This window comes from Stegostoma tigrinum, chromosome 2, assembly GCF_030684315.1.
Source record: "Stegostoma tigrinum isolate sSteTig4 chromosome 2, sSteTig4.hap1, whole genome shotgun sequence".
Taxonomy (NCBI): Eukaryota; Metazoa; Chordata; class Chondrichthyes; order Orectolobiformes; family Stegostomatidae; genus Stegostoma; species Stegostoma tigrinum.
The window spans coordinates 41,446,584-41,466,631 of NC_081355.1; the positions used below are offsets into that span (position 1 = coordinate 41,446,584).

At 43.0% G+C, this 20,048-nt stretch overlaps 1 protein-coding gene across 2 annotated transcripts in view; it reads right to left on the reverse strand.

The window, feature by feature from the left end:
* gcm2 (glial cells missing transcription factor 2) overlaps positions 1–8,742 on the reverse strand; it is a 60,031-nt gene extending 51,289 nt beyond the window's left edge. The window contains exons 1-2 of one of the 2 annotated variants that reach the window (XM_048562692.2): positions 8,422–8,510; positions 7,272–7,457 (exon numbers count right to left, since the gene is read on the reverse strand). In XM_048562692.2, the coding sequence (XP_048418649.1) occupies positions 7,272–7,419 (148 nt within the window). In that variant the 5' untranslated portion in view covers positions 7,420–7,457; positions 8,422–8,510. Of the gene's footprint in view, positions 1–7,271; positions 7,525–8,421 lie in introns of both variants that reach the window. The other variant, XM_048562685.2, reaches the window with a different exon arrangement.
* Between the last annotated feature and the right edge of the window lie 11,306 nt (positions 8,743–20,048).

Below are 20,048 nucleotides of genomic sequence, written 5' to 3' on the forward strand. Positions count from 1 at the left end.
CGTTATCTAAGACCTCCGTGATAGAAGACAGGAACGACTTGGAGGTCGTGTTGTCCATGTGCTTCGCGTCGTACAGTCCGGCAGTACAGTCCTCAAAATGTCGGGCCGAGACGACGTCACCGAGCCATCGTCCTCCTTCAGCCGGCTAAGCACAGAGCTCTCTTTGTGCACCTTCTGAAAGAAGAAACGCGAGCAGGTCTTGTCCTGCTCCATGGAGCGGACCCTGGACCGGAAGATTATCCTGGAGGCCTCCGCGGCAAAGAGCGAGGCTTGCTGGCCCCTCACCTCGCAGAGGTCCTCTGTGGCATCGACCCCCATCAACTGCAGAAGGAGCAGGTTCTGCATCTTTTTTTGGAGTCGCGACAGCTTTCCCCGCCTCTCTCTCGCCTTCTGAACACCCTTGAGAACAAAGAACCTCTTGATGTTCTCCTTCACTGTCTCCCACCAGTCGCCTGGAGCCTCAAAGGGGGGTTTCACGGTTCTCCAACCGGCGCACTCCCTCTTAAGCTCCTCGATGTTCTCTGGGGTCAACAGAGTCCTGTTGAGCTTCCACGTCCCCTTGCCAGCCTGCTGGTCAGCCTGGAAGTGACAGTCGACCAGCAGGAGGCAGTGGTCAGAGAAGAACACCGGCTCGACGCCAGTGGACCTGACCGAGAACGCCCGTGACACAAACAGGAAGTCTATCCTTGAGTGGATAGATCCGTCTGGCCGCGACCAGGTGTGTCTCTGCTGCGCTCCATCTGCAGGGGTTCTGAAGACGTCGAGCAGCTTGGCGTCCTTCACCGTGCCCATCAGGGATCTGGACGTGATGTCCAGTTGACTCCCCCCACCCGCTGTCCCCATGCCGGATCTTCCATCTGCATCGATGATGCAGTTGAAGTCTCCGCCTAGGATGACCGGCCTGGACGTAGCCAGCAGGGGTGGAAGCCGCTGCAGGATGGCCAACCGCTCACTCCGTACTGCTGGGGCGTGCACGTTGATCAGCTTCAGGGGATTCCTGTAGGTGACATCAGCCACTAGGAGGTGCCCCCCCCACCACCTCCTGAACTTGAGAAATGGTGCAGTTGCGCCCCCGCAGCAGAATAGCCAGGCCCAAGGAACGACAGTCATTACCCCCCAACCAGATCGAAGGCCCACAGGTCCAGGCATCTGACCATTTCCTACACCTGCTGAGGTGCAGTATCCCGCACTCCTGCAGAAACGGGAGGTCTGTCCTGACGGTGGTCAGGTAGGCCAACGTGGACACACATCTTGCGGTGGACTTGACGCTGCGCACATTAATGCTCACAACTCATACCCCCATTGTGGGCAGTGACCGCAGTACCCTCCCCGAGTCCAAGGTCCAGCCCATCCATCTGTCCCTTCATGCCCATTGCCCGGGGTAACTGCTGGACGCTCTCCGGGCTCAGGAAACCGTCCGTGCTGCCTTCTGGGTATCATACCCCATTGGGGGTACGGAGACAGGAGAGTCCGGCTCTGGGTCAGGTTAGGGACACGCTGTTTCTTGCTTCCCATCTGAAGGTTCCGGGGGCCCTCCAGGGCCCCAGCGGCGCATGGCTGGGTGTTGGAGGGAGCCTCAGGACGCCTCCCATCACCTGGAATCGGGGTGCTGCTTTCCTTCTCCCTTGAGATCTTTAGCTTCTGCTTTGGGCGGGCCTCCTCCGAATCCCCCTCATCAGAAGAGCTCTTTTGGACCCCTGTAGCTGCCTCTTCCCGCCTGATAGTTGCAGTGCCGGGGCCCACCGGCGCACCTTCCTCCTTACCTTCCGGACCGTCGTCCACTCCCCTGGGTCACCTGTCACCTCCTCCATCGACTCAGGGTTGTCGGGGGGGAGCGGAGCCTGCAGGGGTGCTTTGCTGGCCTCGGGTCCGTCCTGCAGGGCTGGTCCCTCCTGCACGACCTGGCCCTCCTGCACATTAGGGGGTCCTTGCAGGGGCCTGGTGCCTTCCTCTCCTCCAGGGGGGGATTGCCCCACATCGCCCCTGCCGGCGACCTGGGCGTAGGTGGTCCCCTGCCGTGGGCATGCCCTATAGAGGTGGCCCCTTTCCCCGCAAAGGTTGCAGCTTTTTTCTTTTGGGCAATCCTTTGAAAGGTGTCCCTCCTCCCCGCAGAAGGTGGCTTTGCAGTCGGCCGCCACGTGACCTGACCTACCACAGGCATGGCAGACTTTGGGTTGCCCTGCGTAGGTCAGGTAGCCCTTGCTCCCACTGATCACGAAGCTGGATGGTGAGTGTACGATGTTCCCGTCCGCGCCCGTCCTCAGCGTCACCCTGACCTGCCTCTTACTGGTCCAGATCCCGAAGGGGTCCATGATGTTAGTTAGGTCCCCTTCCACCTTCACGTACTGTCCAAGGAAGGTCAGAACATCAGCTGCTGGCACATGTGGGTTGTACATGTGTACAGTCACCATATGGCCCCTCTGCACCGGCATCACAAACAGCAGGACAGCGGTCAGTACAGAGAGGGGGCTCTCACCTCCTTTCTCCTTGAAAACCTCCAGGAAGCACTCGCAAAGCTTGGCACTCCTGAAGGTTATATCGTAGAAACCTCCTCCAGGGAAATCCTGCAGGCAATAAATGTCCGCAGCAGCGAACCCACAACAGTCCAACAGCACTCTCTTCACGACGAAGGTGCAGTCCACAGGTGCACCTTCATCCACCTTCTTCACGGAAATGAGGATGGTGTTCTGGGCCCCCTGACCCGGGGCACGAGCACTCACCGCAGCCATTGTTGCAGGTTGGCTGCTCCCCTGAACCAGCGTTAGGCCAAAGTCAGCATTAAGATCCACCAGTTGCAAGGATACACAGCCAACCCGACGTCTTCCTTCCACCTCCAACACAGTTGCGCTCTCCACTTCTCAGTCCACAAAAGAGTGGGTCTTTATTTTGTTCCAGATGTAAGCTAGTTCACTGAGTTGGAAGGTTCGTTTTCAGACGTTTTGTTACCATTCTAGATAACATCAGTGAGCCTCCGGTGAAGCGCTGGTGTTATGTTCTGCTTTCTATTTACGTGTTTGGGTTTCCTTGGGTTGGTGATGTCATTTCCTGTGTTGATGTCATTTCCTGTGTTGGTGATGTTTCCTGTTCTTTTTCTCAGCGGGTGGTAGATGGTCTCCAAATCATGTGTTTGTTGATGTAGTTCCGGTTGGAATGCCATGCTTCTAGGAATTCTCGTGTATGTCTCTGTTTGGCTTTTCCTAGGATGGATGTGTTGTCCCATTCAAACAATGGGTTGAATGGCCTCCTTATGTATTGTAAAATTCTATGAGAGGCAGGAAGCAGAATGTGATGTTGAGTTGTTTTTTTCAACTAAAAGTCTATGTCCATGAAGGTCCCACAGGGGTCAGTGTTGATATTAGCTCATGTTAATACATGCAGCTCAGCACTCACTGCTCACTAGTGTGAACCTCATCTCACTGTTGGTTGGAAAATGGGAATTTTTGCTTTCAAAGCTATGAAGCTCCCTCCTGCCAATCTCACTGAATTCTCCCAACTTTTTCATCAATCCCCACATTGTTTAGAGGCTGGGAGGATTCCATTCCAAGTATTTACTTCTAAAACTCAAAAACGCAAATTCATTTCTGGACATTGATCTCAAACTGAGGACAGTATCCAGGTAAAAATAACATGGAGGCTGCCAACAAATTCACATTAAGCAGAGCTTTGAAATAGCCAAAGAAGGCCCTATGTAATCTGATTTACTTACAAATGTGTTCATTGCAAAAAATGAAAATTCATTGACACAGCAATTATGCAAAAGATGTATTTTGTTTAAATTTGTTCATATCTTATAAAAGTATCATATAAAACTAAAAGACGTTGAAAAAAGTTTGGAGTCAGTTCTGACAAAAGTTCCTGCCTAACATGCTCTCCTTGGATTGTGTACTACATTCCACCATGTCATCAATATTTCCATGTTTTTATGCTGCTTGCAAAATCCTAGAACATTTCTATCACTTCTTTGGCATAGCTGGTGAAACAGGCAGGTGACTGGATGGGATTCATTGGACCCTTCAAGCTCCTCAGGATCTTTGGCTGAAGAACCTACTGCATTTAATGATTGCCTCATTTGTCATTTCTGTTGTGCAACAGACAGTGTTGCAAAAACAGCCTCGTCATCAGGTCAGTTGGCATCAACCTGCTGTTCTTCATTCTCAGCATCTTGAGCAATCATAGCCTGGTTGAACCCTGTGTGGCTGGAACAGCTTCCATTTTCCACATTTTCATCACTATAAGACGGGAATGTTCTCTGCTTCAGCTGCCTTTGAGCCAAGTTAGCACAGCCTCTTCAGTGACAGGCTGTTCTCAGCTTCTTCCTTAATGGAGAGAATTACTTCAGAATAGTTGACAAATCCAGTGCTGGAATCTCCTACTGCTTTTCGTTTCACACCCTGGTGGTCCACTTGCTTCATTAACTTCACTTTGTCTCTGATTGAAAATACTTTTAATTTTCTGAACAGGTATAGCCATATATGTGGATTACTTCCACAGGAAAATTTCAATATTGAATGACGTCTTGCATGCAATTCGTACTCTAGCAGGTCTAACTCCACTCCAATTGATTGGCACAATCCTCCCAACAAGCATTTGCACATTTGGCTAATCCAGAATTACCATTCTGGGACTTCAGTTTATTATGGGCTTCATTCTACCAAATTTCCTGTTTTGCAAGTGGGAATAACTGACAACTTCACCACAAGTGGAGTTGTGCATTATCCAAATTTGATTAATTGCGATTTCATTGTAACTCCAATCATGCATGATCACACAGTAGAAGACATCAGCACGTCCAGAGGATATCCTGGACACTACAGAAACCTACTTTTTAAATACTGCTGATGTTAACTTCTAGCAATAATTTCCCAACTTTAAAGTTTGGTGGCTAAATGAATGGGTTCTGTATGGGGTCGTACATATGTGGAATGAACCGCCAAATGAAGTGGTAGATGCAGAAATAGTTACAACATTTAAGAGATAAGGTTTAAAAGGGAAATGGAGGCAAATGCATGCAAGTGAGCCTAGTTTGATTTGGGAAACCTGGTTGGCATGGACAAGTTGAACTGGGTCTGTTCCATGCTGTATGACTCTGTAACTCTATATTAAACCAAAAATATACATACACTTCCAAGGTGGCAATGCAGAAAAACTTTTCAGCCAGAGCTTGTCCACTCCGTCTGTTTCGTTTTTATTCATTTTTTTTATCCCTTTAGCATTTCCTTTCCTTCTTTCTTCTCGGTGATATACTGAACTCCCAGCCTGAACATGGACCCAGACTCTCAGCCTCAATACAGACCTAATGTGGTGGAGTCTGGACCCTGCATGGCAATCTCTCAACTCGGTGTGGCATCCTCTTGGTCCTGGCTGGCCGTCTCCCAGCCCAACGTGGCAGTCTGTCAGCAGCCCAGCATGGCCTCAGCATGGACTTATCGCCTCAGGATGATTCCAGAGCCATCTGCTGGCCTTGACAGCCTCAAGGTGAAGCACGTGTGGTCTGAAGTCAAGGCCCAGCTTGGACTGGGCTGTTATTCTGAGCATTTTATTTCTTTATTTTTCTAACCTATTCCTATGATCTGTAATGCTGGACTTTTTATTTTTATTTTTCCCTAAAAAATTGTACTAAGAATCTGTACCTAGGTATCTTTGCACCTAAGATGGCACCATAAGTGGCGATTTATAAACTTTTTACTGTACATATTACAGTGAAGTTAATTATAATTCTAATATTTTGTTGCAGAGTACATTCCCTGTTTCTCACTTGCTGACAGAAGAATTACACGCAATTGTTCGATTTTCAATACAATGTGCATCCATCAGCTACCCATCCTATTCCACATGATTAAAACTTTATAACAGAACAATGGTATCATGAAATATTAAATGTTCTACTTAAAGTTCCTGTGGATGTCAGGAAATTTGGCTCCTGGTCCTCTGTAGTCATGTTAGAAATATCAAACCACTTTTGATTGTCTCTGGCTTAAGTGCCACCAACGAGGTACAAGTTCTTAAAGAGACATGAGAAGTTAGGGCTTCTGATCACTGGATCTGAAAAGATTAAGTGTAAAATGACAGAGCTCTTCCAAGTTATCAAAAATTGTAACATAATATATTGTGACAGATTTATTGTACTGCTTGGTGAAACAGTAATGAATGATCACAGTTTTAATTTAATCATACATAATTACAATAAAGGGCTGGAATTGGGTACCTGCTTGAAAAATGGTAATATTTAATTGCATGCAAATTAGCAGCTTTAGTTTAGATTGTGTTGAGAAAATTATATCTCTGAGCTGTAATACATTCTTTAATTCTGTAGTGATCACAATTTAAACAAAATCAAAATTAGATTGAATAGGTTGGCTCATTCCCAGAAAAGTTTCAATATACTCAGCATTTTGTGAGACTTACATGCAGAAATACATACAGAAAGGGGATAATATTAATTACATAAATTTCCTTTGATTAGTTTATTTTGAAGAAAGAATCTAAAAATTTCACTGTGGTTCTTTTAGGGGGCATCTGTAATCCAACGTATGGAGCAAGTACTTTTGGAAAGTGAAGAAATGCCTCAAACTATAGAAAACTGAGCACCAAATCAAAAATCACTCCAAGTCCACCTGCTGAGAAGTTAAGATTTTAGAGCAGAGAAAGAGAACTCTTAAAAAAAAACAAGCTTCCTTCATAACGTATTTTATACTAATATATTTTAGAAGATTGTATTGCAGCACATCCAGTGAGTTGTCAAATAATTGTTTTTTATAAGCAGATTCAGTCCCATCTCCATCCCTATCTGATGTTTTACCTTTCCCTCCTCCCGTCAAACCTTTGTTTTGATTTCAAATAGGCCCAATTGTTCTTTGGTGAGTGGGATATTTGAGTAATATTTTACTATCTAGAAGGGCAAGACAGCAGATGTACAGGAGCACCACAGTTCCCTTCCAAGCTACAGACCATACTGGCTTGAAACTACATGATTGTCTGTCAAAATCCTGGAGCTCTCATCCAAACAGCAATATAGGTGGTCCTAAAGCAAAAGAACAGCAGCGGTTAAAGAAATGAGCTCACTGCTTTCTCTTGGGCAATTAGGGAATGGGCAATATTTGATGGCCTTGCCAGCTGCCCAAAACCTTTGAGTGAATATTTACAAGGTACATACCGGCAGCCATTCTCTTTCCTGATGCAAATCGGGTTCAATCTGTTAGAAACAAGCAGTCTCCTATAAATAAAGTTGTATTAATCCAACAATATACAATACCAGACTGCGAGTTACTCACTCTGCTGTTTTTGACGAGCTTTGTCACAGATGGCTGGTCTGAGCTGTAATTTGCCACCATTAGGTAAGGTGCAGTTTCTGGCGCAGATCACTACTCCGAGACAGGACTTTTTCAGGATTTGGCAGTTGTGGTTGTTGGTGTTCCTCATGGCCCAACCACTAAGGTGCCTTTGCGCATTTTTATCATCTGCAGTGTAAATATATCGTACATAGCCATCTGTCCATTCCTGGAACGTATCAAACTGCTTTATATCCTGCGAGTTACACACAAATATTGACTTATTTTCAATTGTATAAGGCAGCAGAGAAACAATATTACATGAGAAAAGCAAACGTGACCCTTTTCTAGGCCCCATACCACACGCATATTATGAGGCCAAATTTAGACCATTATTAGATCAATTTTAGATCTATGTCTTACTTATAAATCTGCAATCTCTCTCTAAAGTAAATCCAAACGATCAAATTGAAATTGGTTTACATGTGCATTGCATGTGTAAAATTTATCGCAAATTTTATTAAATTGCATTTGTTGCCATTCAGAACATCCGAATCCAACCCAAAATTGTCGACTTTCTTTTGAAATACATTAGATTTTAAACTATTAAGCACTTCCAAAGGAACGAGCTAAAATCACCAGCAAATGGGCGTTAATATTAAGGTGCAGGGACAGAATCATTTGCTGAAATCCACAGGTATGGACCTTTCAATGAAGGGTCATTAGACCCGAAATATTGTCTCTGGTTTCGCTCCACAGATGCTGCCAGACCTACTGAGTTTCTCCAGCTATTTCTGTTTTTGTTTCAGGTCTGGTTAAAATATTGTCGTCCTCAGAACGACTCTGATCCTGTCTCTACCCCATAAATTATTTATTTCAAAATGTTTCCAATTTAACTTTTGAAATTGAATTGAAAACATTAAAATAATGTTCATTGAGATGAATACAATATGCACAATTTTTTTTTCAAATGGAAGAAGCACAAAAATAAGCAAGACTGTTCCAAATTGATCTTTCCAGCCTGCTCGACCAACTTCAAGGATTTCAAAATTCGTTTGAGGAACGACATTTGACTATAACTTTTACCATTCTGCTAGAAATATCACATTTGAGCGCGTTCTCCTACAAGACAAATGTTTTACAAAAAAGTTACCTGGGGCAGTTTGGGGTCATTAATGTCCCAGGTGATTTTCATCCCGTAAGAACACACGCAGTCGGCATCTTGGTACTGGTCCCCTTTAGACATCTTGTCTCTGGGCCAGGAATCAGCTCCGCTCAACGACGCAAGGTGACATAGGCTGGCGTAGGACTCCACTAGCTCTCCGGTTCATGTACTGCGCAAAATAAACGGCAGAGTGAAGGAATCGTCAAAGATGCTGGAGGTATGAATTAATAGAGGCAAAACATACACGGAATGAAAAAAAAAGTTTGACAGGAAGTGCTCGTGTTCACGGAAACCAACTTAGGCATTTGTGTCCCATTTGATGCCGCGAGGAGTGCAACGCGCCGCTTTGCGGCTCTTTATCTGAAACCTTAAAAGACGTTCTGAACACTCCCTACATCCCCGGTTAACCTCGCGCTGATTCAGGATACACGCACTTTTTGACACAGTTGAATAGGAGTTGAACACCAGCACTAGCTTTCATGTCAGGTGAACCGTGTTGGTGACCTACGAAGATAGCCTGTTCTAATCTGCACGTAGACATTCAGTCCAACATGACCCGCCTGCCAGTGTCTCAAATACAGCAGCCTCCAAAGACATAATCAGCCGCAAATTGAACAGGAATTAACCACAAATTCAAGGTTAGATCCCACATCAAAACAAAGTCAGCAGAGATCTTGAAATGACCATGTAAAAACATTTGTAATAAACATTTGTAAACTTGCCTTATTGGAATTCTGATACCATACGATTCCTTAACAACTGAAGAAAAACGTTATCAGCACGAAGGTGATCACGTCCTACCAAACCGTCTGTCTAATGTGGGCAATACACAGGTGTTATGATGTGTGTAGAACATATGGCGAATTTTAGACGAACGTTTAGATCCTGTGAAAGTATCAATGAAAATGAATGTCCGTTCATTTCACCATAGATCAAAGTGAGCTTCGAGGTGTGTAGCTGATTGTTGGGGCGTTTCAAGTTGTTTTGGAGGTTATTTTGAACTGGAGATGACACAATGCATCCTAATCATCGAGTACTTGTATTTTTGTTACTTGTGAATCTGAGTTCGGTGAGAGGGATAAGACTCGAGATGCAGTTTGATACAAGCTAGAAAGGCAAGAAATGGGGTTATTTCCACAGTTAAACGTTTACCTTCGTTGGAAATTTTACAAGGTTGGATATTGATTTTTAGTTCAAACATTGCGATTTAAAAAAGCGTGAATTAAATTTCTGCAAATTGCTTGTCAACTGAAAACTAGTATTTTAAAAATCGGGTGCATGACAATTAGAATATTTAAATAATATCAATCGGGGTCAAGCGAAGATGAGGTGGAAAACATTCCTCATGCACGACGTTGTGCATTTTGAAAGTAAAGGGTATTTTGCCCTTTCCTTTATTTATATAACAACATTGCTAAACACTGCTTCACTTTGTCTCATTAAAGAGGAACCTTTCCGAGTGTAATGAATCAAACAGAGAAATAGGCAAACCCGTTGTCTAATTGTTTTGTGTAAACCTCGTAGATTTTTCAGTTTGGGATTCAGAAACCTGTCTGACGTTGTAGCCAAACTTGTTCCTACACTTGATTCTGGCAGAGCATTTATTAATTAGTCTGCATATCAGAATGAAACCATGGTCTATTCACGATTTCTTTAGCCATTAGACAGCACTGCCTGGCCAGTTAGGTCAGTTGGCTGAACAACTGGTTTGTGATGTAGAGTGATGCTAACCCCAACAATGTCGGTTCCATTCCTACACCAGCTGAAGTTACCACAAAGGAGTCTCCTCTCCAACCCATGTCAAATCACCACTAGTGGTTTCCAATGACAGAGCAGGACTACGGCGACTCTATTTTTAAAAACGGAACATTGAAGTTACATTTAAAATATATGAGAAAAATATGCCAGTTAGAATGAGAGGAAACACTGAATATTCTGCAGTTAGAACTGAATCGAATGATCGTATTCAACGAAATCGATACAAATATTCGTCACGAAGGTTAATCAACCCCGACCCCAGCTCACGTCCCACTAGCACGAAAAAGTTGACCAGCAAAAGGAAGTCAGAGCGCTAACGTCTGAACATTTCATGATCTGAGCTCTCTACTGGTCTAATCGCGCATTTCCTTCATAGAAATCTGCATACTTGACATAAAAATAAATAATTATTTACCTCAAAATACTGATTATTAATAAATAGATACCAAACAAAATAACAACCAGTACTCACACCAAATTGAACCAAAGTTGAACGCAAGATAAAATCAATATTGGCCAAGAAATTTAAACCAGTAGTGAGTACATGAACGCACTCCCCGACCCCACCCCGTTACTGGAACTAAATTCCTAAAAGATAAGATCTCCCCTAGTTTAGCCACACAATGGAACACAGCACACGATCTTAACGTATTTTGGATAATATTTTCATTGGGAAGTGTTTTTTTTAAATTTCCATTTGCCAAATGCCGCAAACATCCAAGCTCTTCAGGAATCTAACCATTTGTTTAACTCTAATTCGGAAGTGCACTAGGTTGGAAAACACCGTTTTTCTTCTTCGTCGCATTAGTTAAATAGCATCGAATCAAGTTGACAAAACAATAGCAAAACCAGGAAGGCTTCTTGAAACAAAGAAAAAGCTCCTTCAAAGAAATGTTCAAGGAAGTGATGTAAATTTGATATAAAGTAAACTGCCACCCTGCTCAAACCTGAGGTAGATGTGAATATTAAGAATTATTAATAATTCTTAAAGATTGATGCCCCATACTTTCAAGAGTTAGGAATTCTGTGGTATTTTAAATTCTGGAGCAATCAAATTAGCCGATAAATGAAGCAGCAATGAGCTTTTAAGAACTTATGGCAGTTACCGAAGAGCTAAGTAAAGGCAGTTTCAAACCACACAGTTACAAACGAAGTGAATACCTCAGAAATACAAATTGAACACACCACTATCTTAGTAATGTCGTATCAAACGAATAGGGGGGAAAATATCAAGATTTTACCGAACGTGAAATGTTTGAAGAACTGAATTGTGGCGACAAAATTGTAACTGGCAACATGAAAAAGGAGGTTTAAGAATTCCATTAAAAGCCTTCAAAATTATTTCGAAATAAAATCGTTCTGTATTTCAATTTTAGCATAAAGAATTGAGTCACATCAGTTGGTTAATTGCGGTATTTATTTTTAGAACATAGAACATAGAACATTACAGCGCAGTACAGGCCCTTCGGCCCTCGATGTTGTGCCGACCTGTCATACCGATCTCAAGCCCATCTAACCTACACTATTCCATGTACGTCCATATGCTTGTCCAATGACGACTTAAATGTACCTGAAGTTGGCGAATCTACTACCGTTGCAGGCACAGCGTTCCGTTGCCTTACTACTCTCTGAGTAAAGAAACTACCACTGACATCTGTCCTATATCTTTCACCCCTCAATTTAAAGCTATGCTCCCTCGTGATCGCCCTCACCATCCTAGGAAAAAGGCTCTCCCTATCCACCCTATTTAACCCTCTGATTATTTTCTATGTTTCAATTAAGTCACTTCTCAACCTTCTTCTCTCTAATGAAAACAGCCTCAAGTCCCTCAGCCTTTCCTCGTAAGACCTTCCCTCCATACCAGGCAACATCCTAGTAAATCTCCTCTGCACCCTTTCCAAAGCTTCCACATCCTTCTTATAATGCGGTGACCAGAACTGTACACAATACTCCAAGTGCGGCCGCACCAGAGTTTTGTACAGCTTCACCATAACCTCTTGGTTCTGGAACTCAATCCCTCTATTGATAAAAGCTAAAACACTGTACGCCTTCTTAACAGCCCTGTCAACCTGGGTAGCAACTTTCAAGGATCTGTGTACATGGACACCGAGATCTCTCTGCTCATATACACTGCTAAGAATCTTACCATTAGCCCTGTACTTTGCCTTCCGGTTACTCCTACCAAAGTGCATCACCTCATACTTGTCTGCATTAAACTCCATTTGCCACCTCTCAGCGGGGCTCTGCAGCTTATCTATGTCTCTCTGCAACCTACAGAATCCTTCGTCACTATCCACAACTCCACCAACCTTAGTGTCATCTGCAAATTTACTAACCCATCCTTCTACGCCCTCATCCAGGTCATTTATAAAAATGACAAACAGCAGTGGACCCAACACCGACCCTTGTGGTACACCACTAGTAACTGGTCTCCAGGATGAACATTTCCCATCAACTACCACCCTCTGTCTTCTTTCAGCAAGCCGATTTCTGATCCAAACTGCTATATCTCCCACAATTCCATTCCTCCGCATTTTGTACAATAGCCTATTGTGGGGAACCTTATCAAACGCCTTGCTGAAATCCATATACACCACATCAACCGGTTTACTCTCATCTACCTGTTTGGTCACCTTCTCAAAGAACTCAATAAGGTTTGTGAGGCATGACCTTCCCTTCACAAAACCGTGCTGACTATCCCTAATCAATTTATTCTTTTCTAGATGATTATAAATCCTATCCCTTATAACCTTTTCCAACACTTTACCAACAACTGAGGTAAGGCTCACTTGTCTCCAACAACTGAGGTAAGGCTCACTGGTTTTCTAAATAATTTAGGACCCTGGAGCCAAAACAAAGTTCTAAATAGTGTGTAGGCAACGATGATAATTAGCGACACAGTCAATTGTTGAAATTATATTATCAAAAGAAGTAACTCGAAATGTTCCCCAGCTGAGGTAGATTAATATCTGTACAGGGTGTTTTAGTTTGTTAGAAATTTAGAGGTTCATTGCATCAATGAAAAGAAATCAAATGACAATCTTGTAAATCTTCAAGGATTGGAACTTCCTCTAAAATTAGCTAAGATAATGGCATGTTAATTAAAGTGTACAATATTTTTACTTATATCATATACTTTAGCCCTCATTTTAAATGAAAGAAAATTATGAGGAACATGTTTTTGTATGCTCCTTTCCAAATCACACAAGTAAGAAAATAAATGGAAAAGAATAACACATTGAAGAATTCAGATGACCTCAAAACTGTGAGAGTAAAACTTCAGCAATGAACAAAAAAACAGTACAGCACGTTCCAGGCACTCAAGACCCTTTGAGTGAAAAACGTGTCTTGCACATCTCTTAAAATTACCCCAGTACCTTGAACCTAGTAATTGACCCCTCCACCCGAGGAAAATGCCTTATACTTTCCACTGTATCCATGCCATTCATAATCTCGTAAATTTCTATGAGGTCACCCCTCAAACTCCTGCACCCCAGTGAAAACAAACCCAGTCTATCCAATGTTTCCTCATAGCTAAAATCCCCCATATCAGGCAACATCCTGTTTTCTATGCCCTCTCCAAAGCATCCTGATCCATAGCATGGTGACCAATACTGTGTGCAATGTTCCAAGTCTGGCTTCTAACTAAAGTTCTGTACAGCTACAGCATAATTTACCTATCCTCATACCCAATAGCCCTTCCAATAAAGGCAAGTATGCTATAGGTCTTTTTTTTTGCTATCTTGTCTATCTGCGCTACCACCTTCAGTGATCTGTGGACCTGCACACCTAGACCTCTCAGCATTCCAATACTCCTAAGAGTTCTACCATTCACTGTATAATTTCCATCAGTACTTGACCTTCCAAAATAATTCACCTCACATTTGTCTGGATTAAACTCCATCTGCCATTTTTCTGCCCTTGCCTTTAACTGATCTATATCCTGCTCTATCTTTTGATAATGCTCCTCACTATGTGCGATTCCAAAAATCTTTGTATCATCTGCAAATTTAGATTAGGTTAGATTAGATTCCCTAAAGTGTGGAAGCAGGCCCTATGGCCCAACAAGTCCCACCCAGACCCATACCCCTATAACCCACACACCCCTGAACACTATGGGCAATTTAGCATGGCTGACCCAACTAGCCTGCACATTTTTGGATTGTGGGAGGAAACCAGAGCACCCGGAGGAAACCCACACAGACGCAGGGAGAATGTGCAAACTCCACACAGACAGTCACCCGAGGCTGGAATCGATTTCTAAGTAGACCAGTCATGTTTTCCTCTAAATCATTTTCATAGACCATGAACAACCAAGGTTGCAGGATTGATCCCTGTGGAACACCACTAGTCACAACCTTCTATTCTGAAAAGGTTCTTTCTACCACTAACCCTGTGTCTCCTATGTCTAAGCAAATTCTGTTTCCATCTTGTCAGCTCACCCTAGATGCCATGTGACTTCACCTTTTAGATTTTTTAAGACTTTAAATTGACTTCAACTTTTGTACCAGCCTGCCATGAAGGACCTTGTCAAATGTTTTACTGAAGTTCACATCAATAACATAAACTGATTTTCCCTCAATCTTCTGTGTCACTACCTCAAAAAACTCGATCAAGCTAGTGAGTCACAACCACCCCTGCGCAAAACCATGTTGCCTATTGCTAATAAGTCTATTTGCTTCAAAATGCTCATAGATCTTGTCCCTGAGAATCTTTTCCCAACAATTTCCCTAATGACGATGTGAGGCTAACAGGCCTGTCATTTCCTGACTTATCCCTGCTACCCTTCTTAAAACTGAGATGACATTGCATGTTCTCCAGTCCCCTGGGACCTCACATGTGGCCAGAGAAGACACAAAGATATCTGTCACTGCTCCTGCAATTTGTTCTCTTGCCTCCCTCAATATTCTGGAATAGATCCCATAAGGGCCCAGAGACTAATCTATCTTAATACTTTTTTTAAGATGCACAGAACCTCATCCTTTTTAATAGCAACTTGGCTTAGAAATTCAACACTCCTTACCTGAGATTATCATCCACCAATTTCTTCTCTTTTGTGAATACCAACACAGAGTGTTCGTTTAAGACAACATCTACCTATTCTGGCTCCACACATAGATTCCGTCATTTGTCCTTGAGTGGGCCAAACCTTTCCCTGGCTACCCTCTTGTTTTTCTTATGTATGTATAAAAGGTCTTAGGATTTTCCTTAATTCTGTTTGCTAATGATTTGTCATGGCCGTGTTTAAATTTGTTCTTACTTTCCTTATGTACTTCAAAGGCATTGTCAATTCCCATCCTTCTAGACCTTACATCATAGAGTCATCAAATTTAATCCCAACAATGTGGAAACAGGCCCTTTGGCCCAACCAGACCACACCAGCCCTCAGAGTATCCTATCTATATCTATATCCCACCATCCACCTCCAACTCACCTAATCTACACATCCCTGAACACTATCAGTAATTTAGCACGGGCAATCCACTTGGCCTGCACATCTTTGGACTGTGGAGGAAACCGGAGCACCCGGAGGAAACCTGCAAAGACATGGGGAGAATGTGCAAACTCTACACTGACGGCCACCTGAGGGTGGAATCAAGCCCAGATTCCTGGTGCCGTGAGCAGCAGTGCTAACCACGGAACCAAAATGCTAGTCATAGAGTTATACAGCCGAGAAATAGACACTTCAGCCCAACTTGTCCATGTCAACCAGATATCCTAAATTAATCTAGTCCCATTTGCCAGCATTTGACCCATATGTCTCTGAATCCTTCAGATTCATGCACCCATCCAGGTGCCTTTTAAATGTTGCTTTTGGACCAGCCTCCACCACTGCCTCTGGCAGCTTGTTCCAAATGCCCACCAACTTCTGCATGAAAATGTTACCCCTTAAGTCCTTCTTAAATCTTTCTCCTCTCACCTCAATCCTATGCCCTCTAGCTTTCTACTCCCCCCCCCCCCCCCCCCCCCACTGCATGGAAAAGACTTTGGCTATTCACACTATCCATGCCCTTCATGATTTTATAAACGTCTATAAGGTCACACCTCAGACTCTGATGCTCCATGGAAAATAGCCCCAGCCTATTCAGCCTTTCCATATAGCATAAACCCTCCAAACGTGGCAGCATTCTTGTAAATTTTTTGCCTCGTTTTTCTTTTGACCAAAATCAAAACACCCGTGGTCATCCAAGGCCACATCGATCTTTCATTGTTACAGGAACACGCCTGTCTCAAACGCTTATCAACTGCTGTTTGAAATACTCCCATATGTCTGACGTGGATTTACCCTTAAACAGCTACTTCCAATCAACACTCTCCAGTTCCTGCCTAATATTGTTGTAGTTCACCTTCTTCCAATTTAACACCTTCACCAGTGGACTGCTGTTATTCCTCTCCATGAGTATCTTAAAACTCATAGTATTACGATCACTACTCCCAACATACTCCTCCACTGAAATTTCGCTCACCTGGCCGAGCTCATTTCCCAAAACCAGGTTTCGTATAACTCCTTCCCTGGTTGGACTGTTTATACACAGATTCATGAAACCCTCCTAAATAGTCCTTCCAAATTCTGACCCACCCAGGACCCTAGCACGAAATGCGTCCCGCTCAATACGGGTGAAGTTAAAATCACCCAACACAACAACCTTGCTGATTTTTACATCTGTCCAAAATCAGCCTGCAGTCTCTCCTCCATCTCCCACTGGCTATTGGGAGGCCTGTGGTATATCTCCAGCATTGTGCTTTCACGTTTCCTATTCCTGAGTTCTATTCATATTGCCTCACTGCACAGGTCCTCTGATGACTCCTCCTTCAGTACAGCTAGAAGATACTCCTTTCTCAGTAATGCAACTCCCCTACCCCTTTTACATTCTTTCCTATCTCAGCTGAAACATCTAAATCCTGGGACATTCAGCTGCCTGTCCTGTACCCCTTTCAGCTGCCTGTCCTGTACCCCTTTCAGCTAAGTCTCCACAATCATGTCACAATTCCAAGTCCTAAACGAAGCTCTAAATTCATTTACTTTGTCTATCCTGCTTCTCGCTTTGAAGCACATGCATTTCAGAACATGTCCCTTGCTCTTTTCAACAGTGTTTCCATGCCTGTTCTTGTTCCTAGTCATGTTTGCCTTGGTTTCTACCTCTCCTCAATTTCTGCGTCTACTGTCCTCCTCCTCTGTTTCAGTAGTTTACCAATCTAATCTAAACACTTAGATATGCTACTTTTCAAAACATGCTGCAACATAATCTTTGAGGCATGCATAAATCAAAATATTCATCCTAGAGATTTAGAAACCGAGGCATTCATTAACAAGTTGCATAGTAGTAAAATGGAGCCACATGCATCTGCATGTTTGAAACAGAAATAATTTCACATCTTAAATTCAGTGGTGTGAAGTCCAATGTGAACAAAACTAAAGCTATGGACTGTTAATTACTGTCAATTTATGGTGGCATGATGGCTCAATGGTTAGCAGTGCTGCTTCACAGTGCCGGGGACATAGGTTTGATTCTAGCCTTGGGTGACTGTCTATGTGGACTTTGCACATTTTCCCTTTGTCTGCGCAGGTTTCTTCCAAGTGCTCTAGTTTCTTCCCACAGTTGAAATATGTGCAGGTTAGGTGGTTTGGCCATGGGCAAATTGTCAGTAGTGCCCAGGAATGTGCAGACTAGATGGGTTAGCCATGGTAAATGTAGAATTACTTGGATAGGGTAGGGTGTTGAGTCTGGTTGGGATGCTCTCTAGAGGGCTGGTGCAGAGTTGATGGGCTGAATGGCCCCTTTCCTCATTGTAGGGATTCAGTGATTGTAATTATGTTTAAATTTGAACAACATGCATTGCATTGCTTCTTGTTAAATGCTCTTTATATATTATCTAGATCTGGATTCTCAATTCATGCAATATCCCTGCAATGAAGAGCCATGAGTTTTGAGAAACAATACAGAACATCTTGACTTAAATAACATGTTCCGTTATACATGTCAAATCATTATAAAGATTAGTTAGCAGCACGTTTCAAACATGACATACTTCAGTACTCAGATTAGGTCAATAAGCTTCTAGAGTTTTGCTCTAGATTATGCGGTCATGCAAATACTTGGCTGTGCAGCTCCACCAGTGTAAAGCACTGTGTTGCGAAGTTGGGTACAGTACTTGTGGATTGGGAGGCAGGATGTTAGAATTGGGTATTTGTAAATCACAGGGCCGGGGGGGGGGGGGGGCGGTGGAAGCATTGTGTGGGCCTTTTGAAAGATCATGTGCTTTTCCTGTGCTTGCAGATTCAAAATAGATGTCTGTGAGCAGCTGCTTGAAAGTTTGCAAGTACACAGAGAACACCCAAATTGAAACATTTGTATTGCAAGCACAGTTAACAGGCCAAGCAGCAATTTTTACCAAGGCTTTTGAATTTAGCCAATCAATTTTAACCAGGTACTTAGATACCACAAACCTATTAAATTTAAGTCTGATGGTTTGGAGAATGTAGGACCAATCCTATCATAAGAAATATTGATATGTCATCAAGGGTATAAAAAGAAGTGGATGGTTGGACAAAGCCCCAGAGCTAGCTGCCCTCTGCGAAACCTAATGGCCCTCAGCTCTCAAGAGAGAATTACTGCCTCTCTCAGTCTTTTTTATGTTTTAGAGAAAGCACCATCTACACAACAACAGTGCCAGAGACACAACTAGTTAATATTCCTAACAGAAGAATCAACAGAGAAGGCATTCCTTACACAAGAATTAACAGTGAAGGCACCAAACATTCTGGAAGATTTGTAACCTAGCTACAATTTCGAAAGACTAAATATGTTTGTTTAAGTGGGACTTGTATTTATTGGAGCAGCATACCTTAGAATCTTGCATTATTCAGGAATATTTAGTGATTAGAAAGCATTTATTCAGTTTATTAATGGTTTGTTAATATGTTCATTGTCAGAGTTAGACAAATAGTTACTTGACTTTAAAGTGAATGTTAGCGATTTATTGTATTTAACCACTAGAAGTTGCTGAAAAGGAGGCTAAACCTCCTTTCACAATCCTTTTACAGATTTTCTGTCTGGAGAGAAGGAGGAAGAGAGGTGACCTGATCGAGGTGTACAAGATAATGAGAGGCATGGAGAGTCAATAGCCAGAGACTTTTCCCCAGGGCAGGATTGACTGCCATGAGGGGTCATAGTTTTAAGGTGTTAGGAGGAAGGTATAGAGGAGACATCAGAGGGAGGTTCTTCACCCAGACAGTTGTGAGTGCATGGAATAGTTTGCCAGTGGTAGTTGTGGAAGCGGAGTCATTAGTCACATTTAAGTGACTGCTGGACATGCACATGGACAGCAGTGAATTGAGGGGAATGTAGGTTAGGTTATTTTATTCTTGGATTACGATTATTCCACGGCACAACATCGTGGGCTGAAGGGCCTGTAAAAGAAAAAAAAATTACGGGGCAAGGTGCTCCTCTTTGGGTGTTTTGATTTTAGTTCTTGGAGGGGAGTCAACCTCTGCTTTATAATAGAACCACATCTGGGATTTGGACAGATTTGAACAGATTTAGGGTATGAAAAGTCCCAGCAGATTTAAACAGACTTGGGGACTAGTGTCCGAAATCTTTAAATAAAACCTAAGTGAGAAGTGGAAAATCTGTTCAATTTTTTTTGCTTTTTGTTGGTTAAACATCAATAAAGAGTTTCGAGGGAGTCAAAGCTGCTTCCCAAATTTGCCAAGAACATTTAGAAAGACAGGAAAAGATGATACTTCTGGAATTAGCAAATTTGTAGCTAAGTTAGCCAAGCATTTAGGTATATCAGAGAAACAGTCAAGTGTAGTGGAGTTAGAAAAAAATAAATTGCAAGTGAGGCAATTGGAG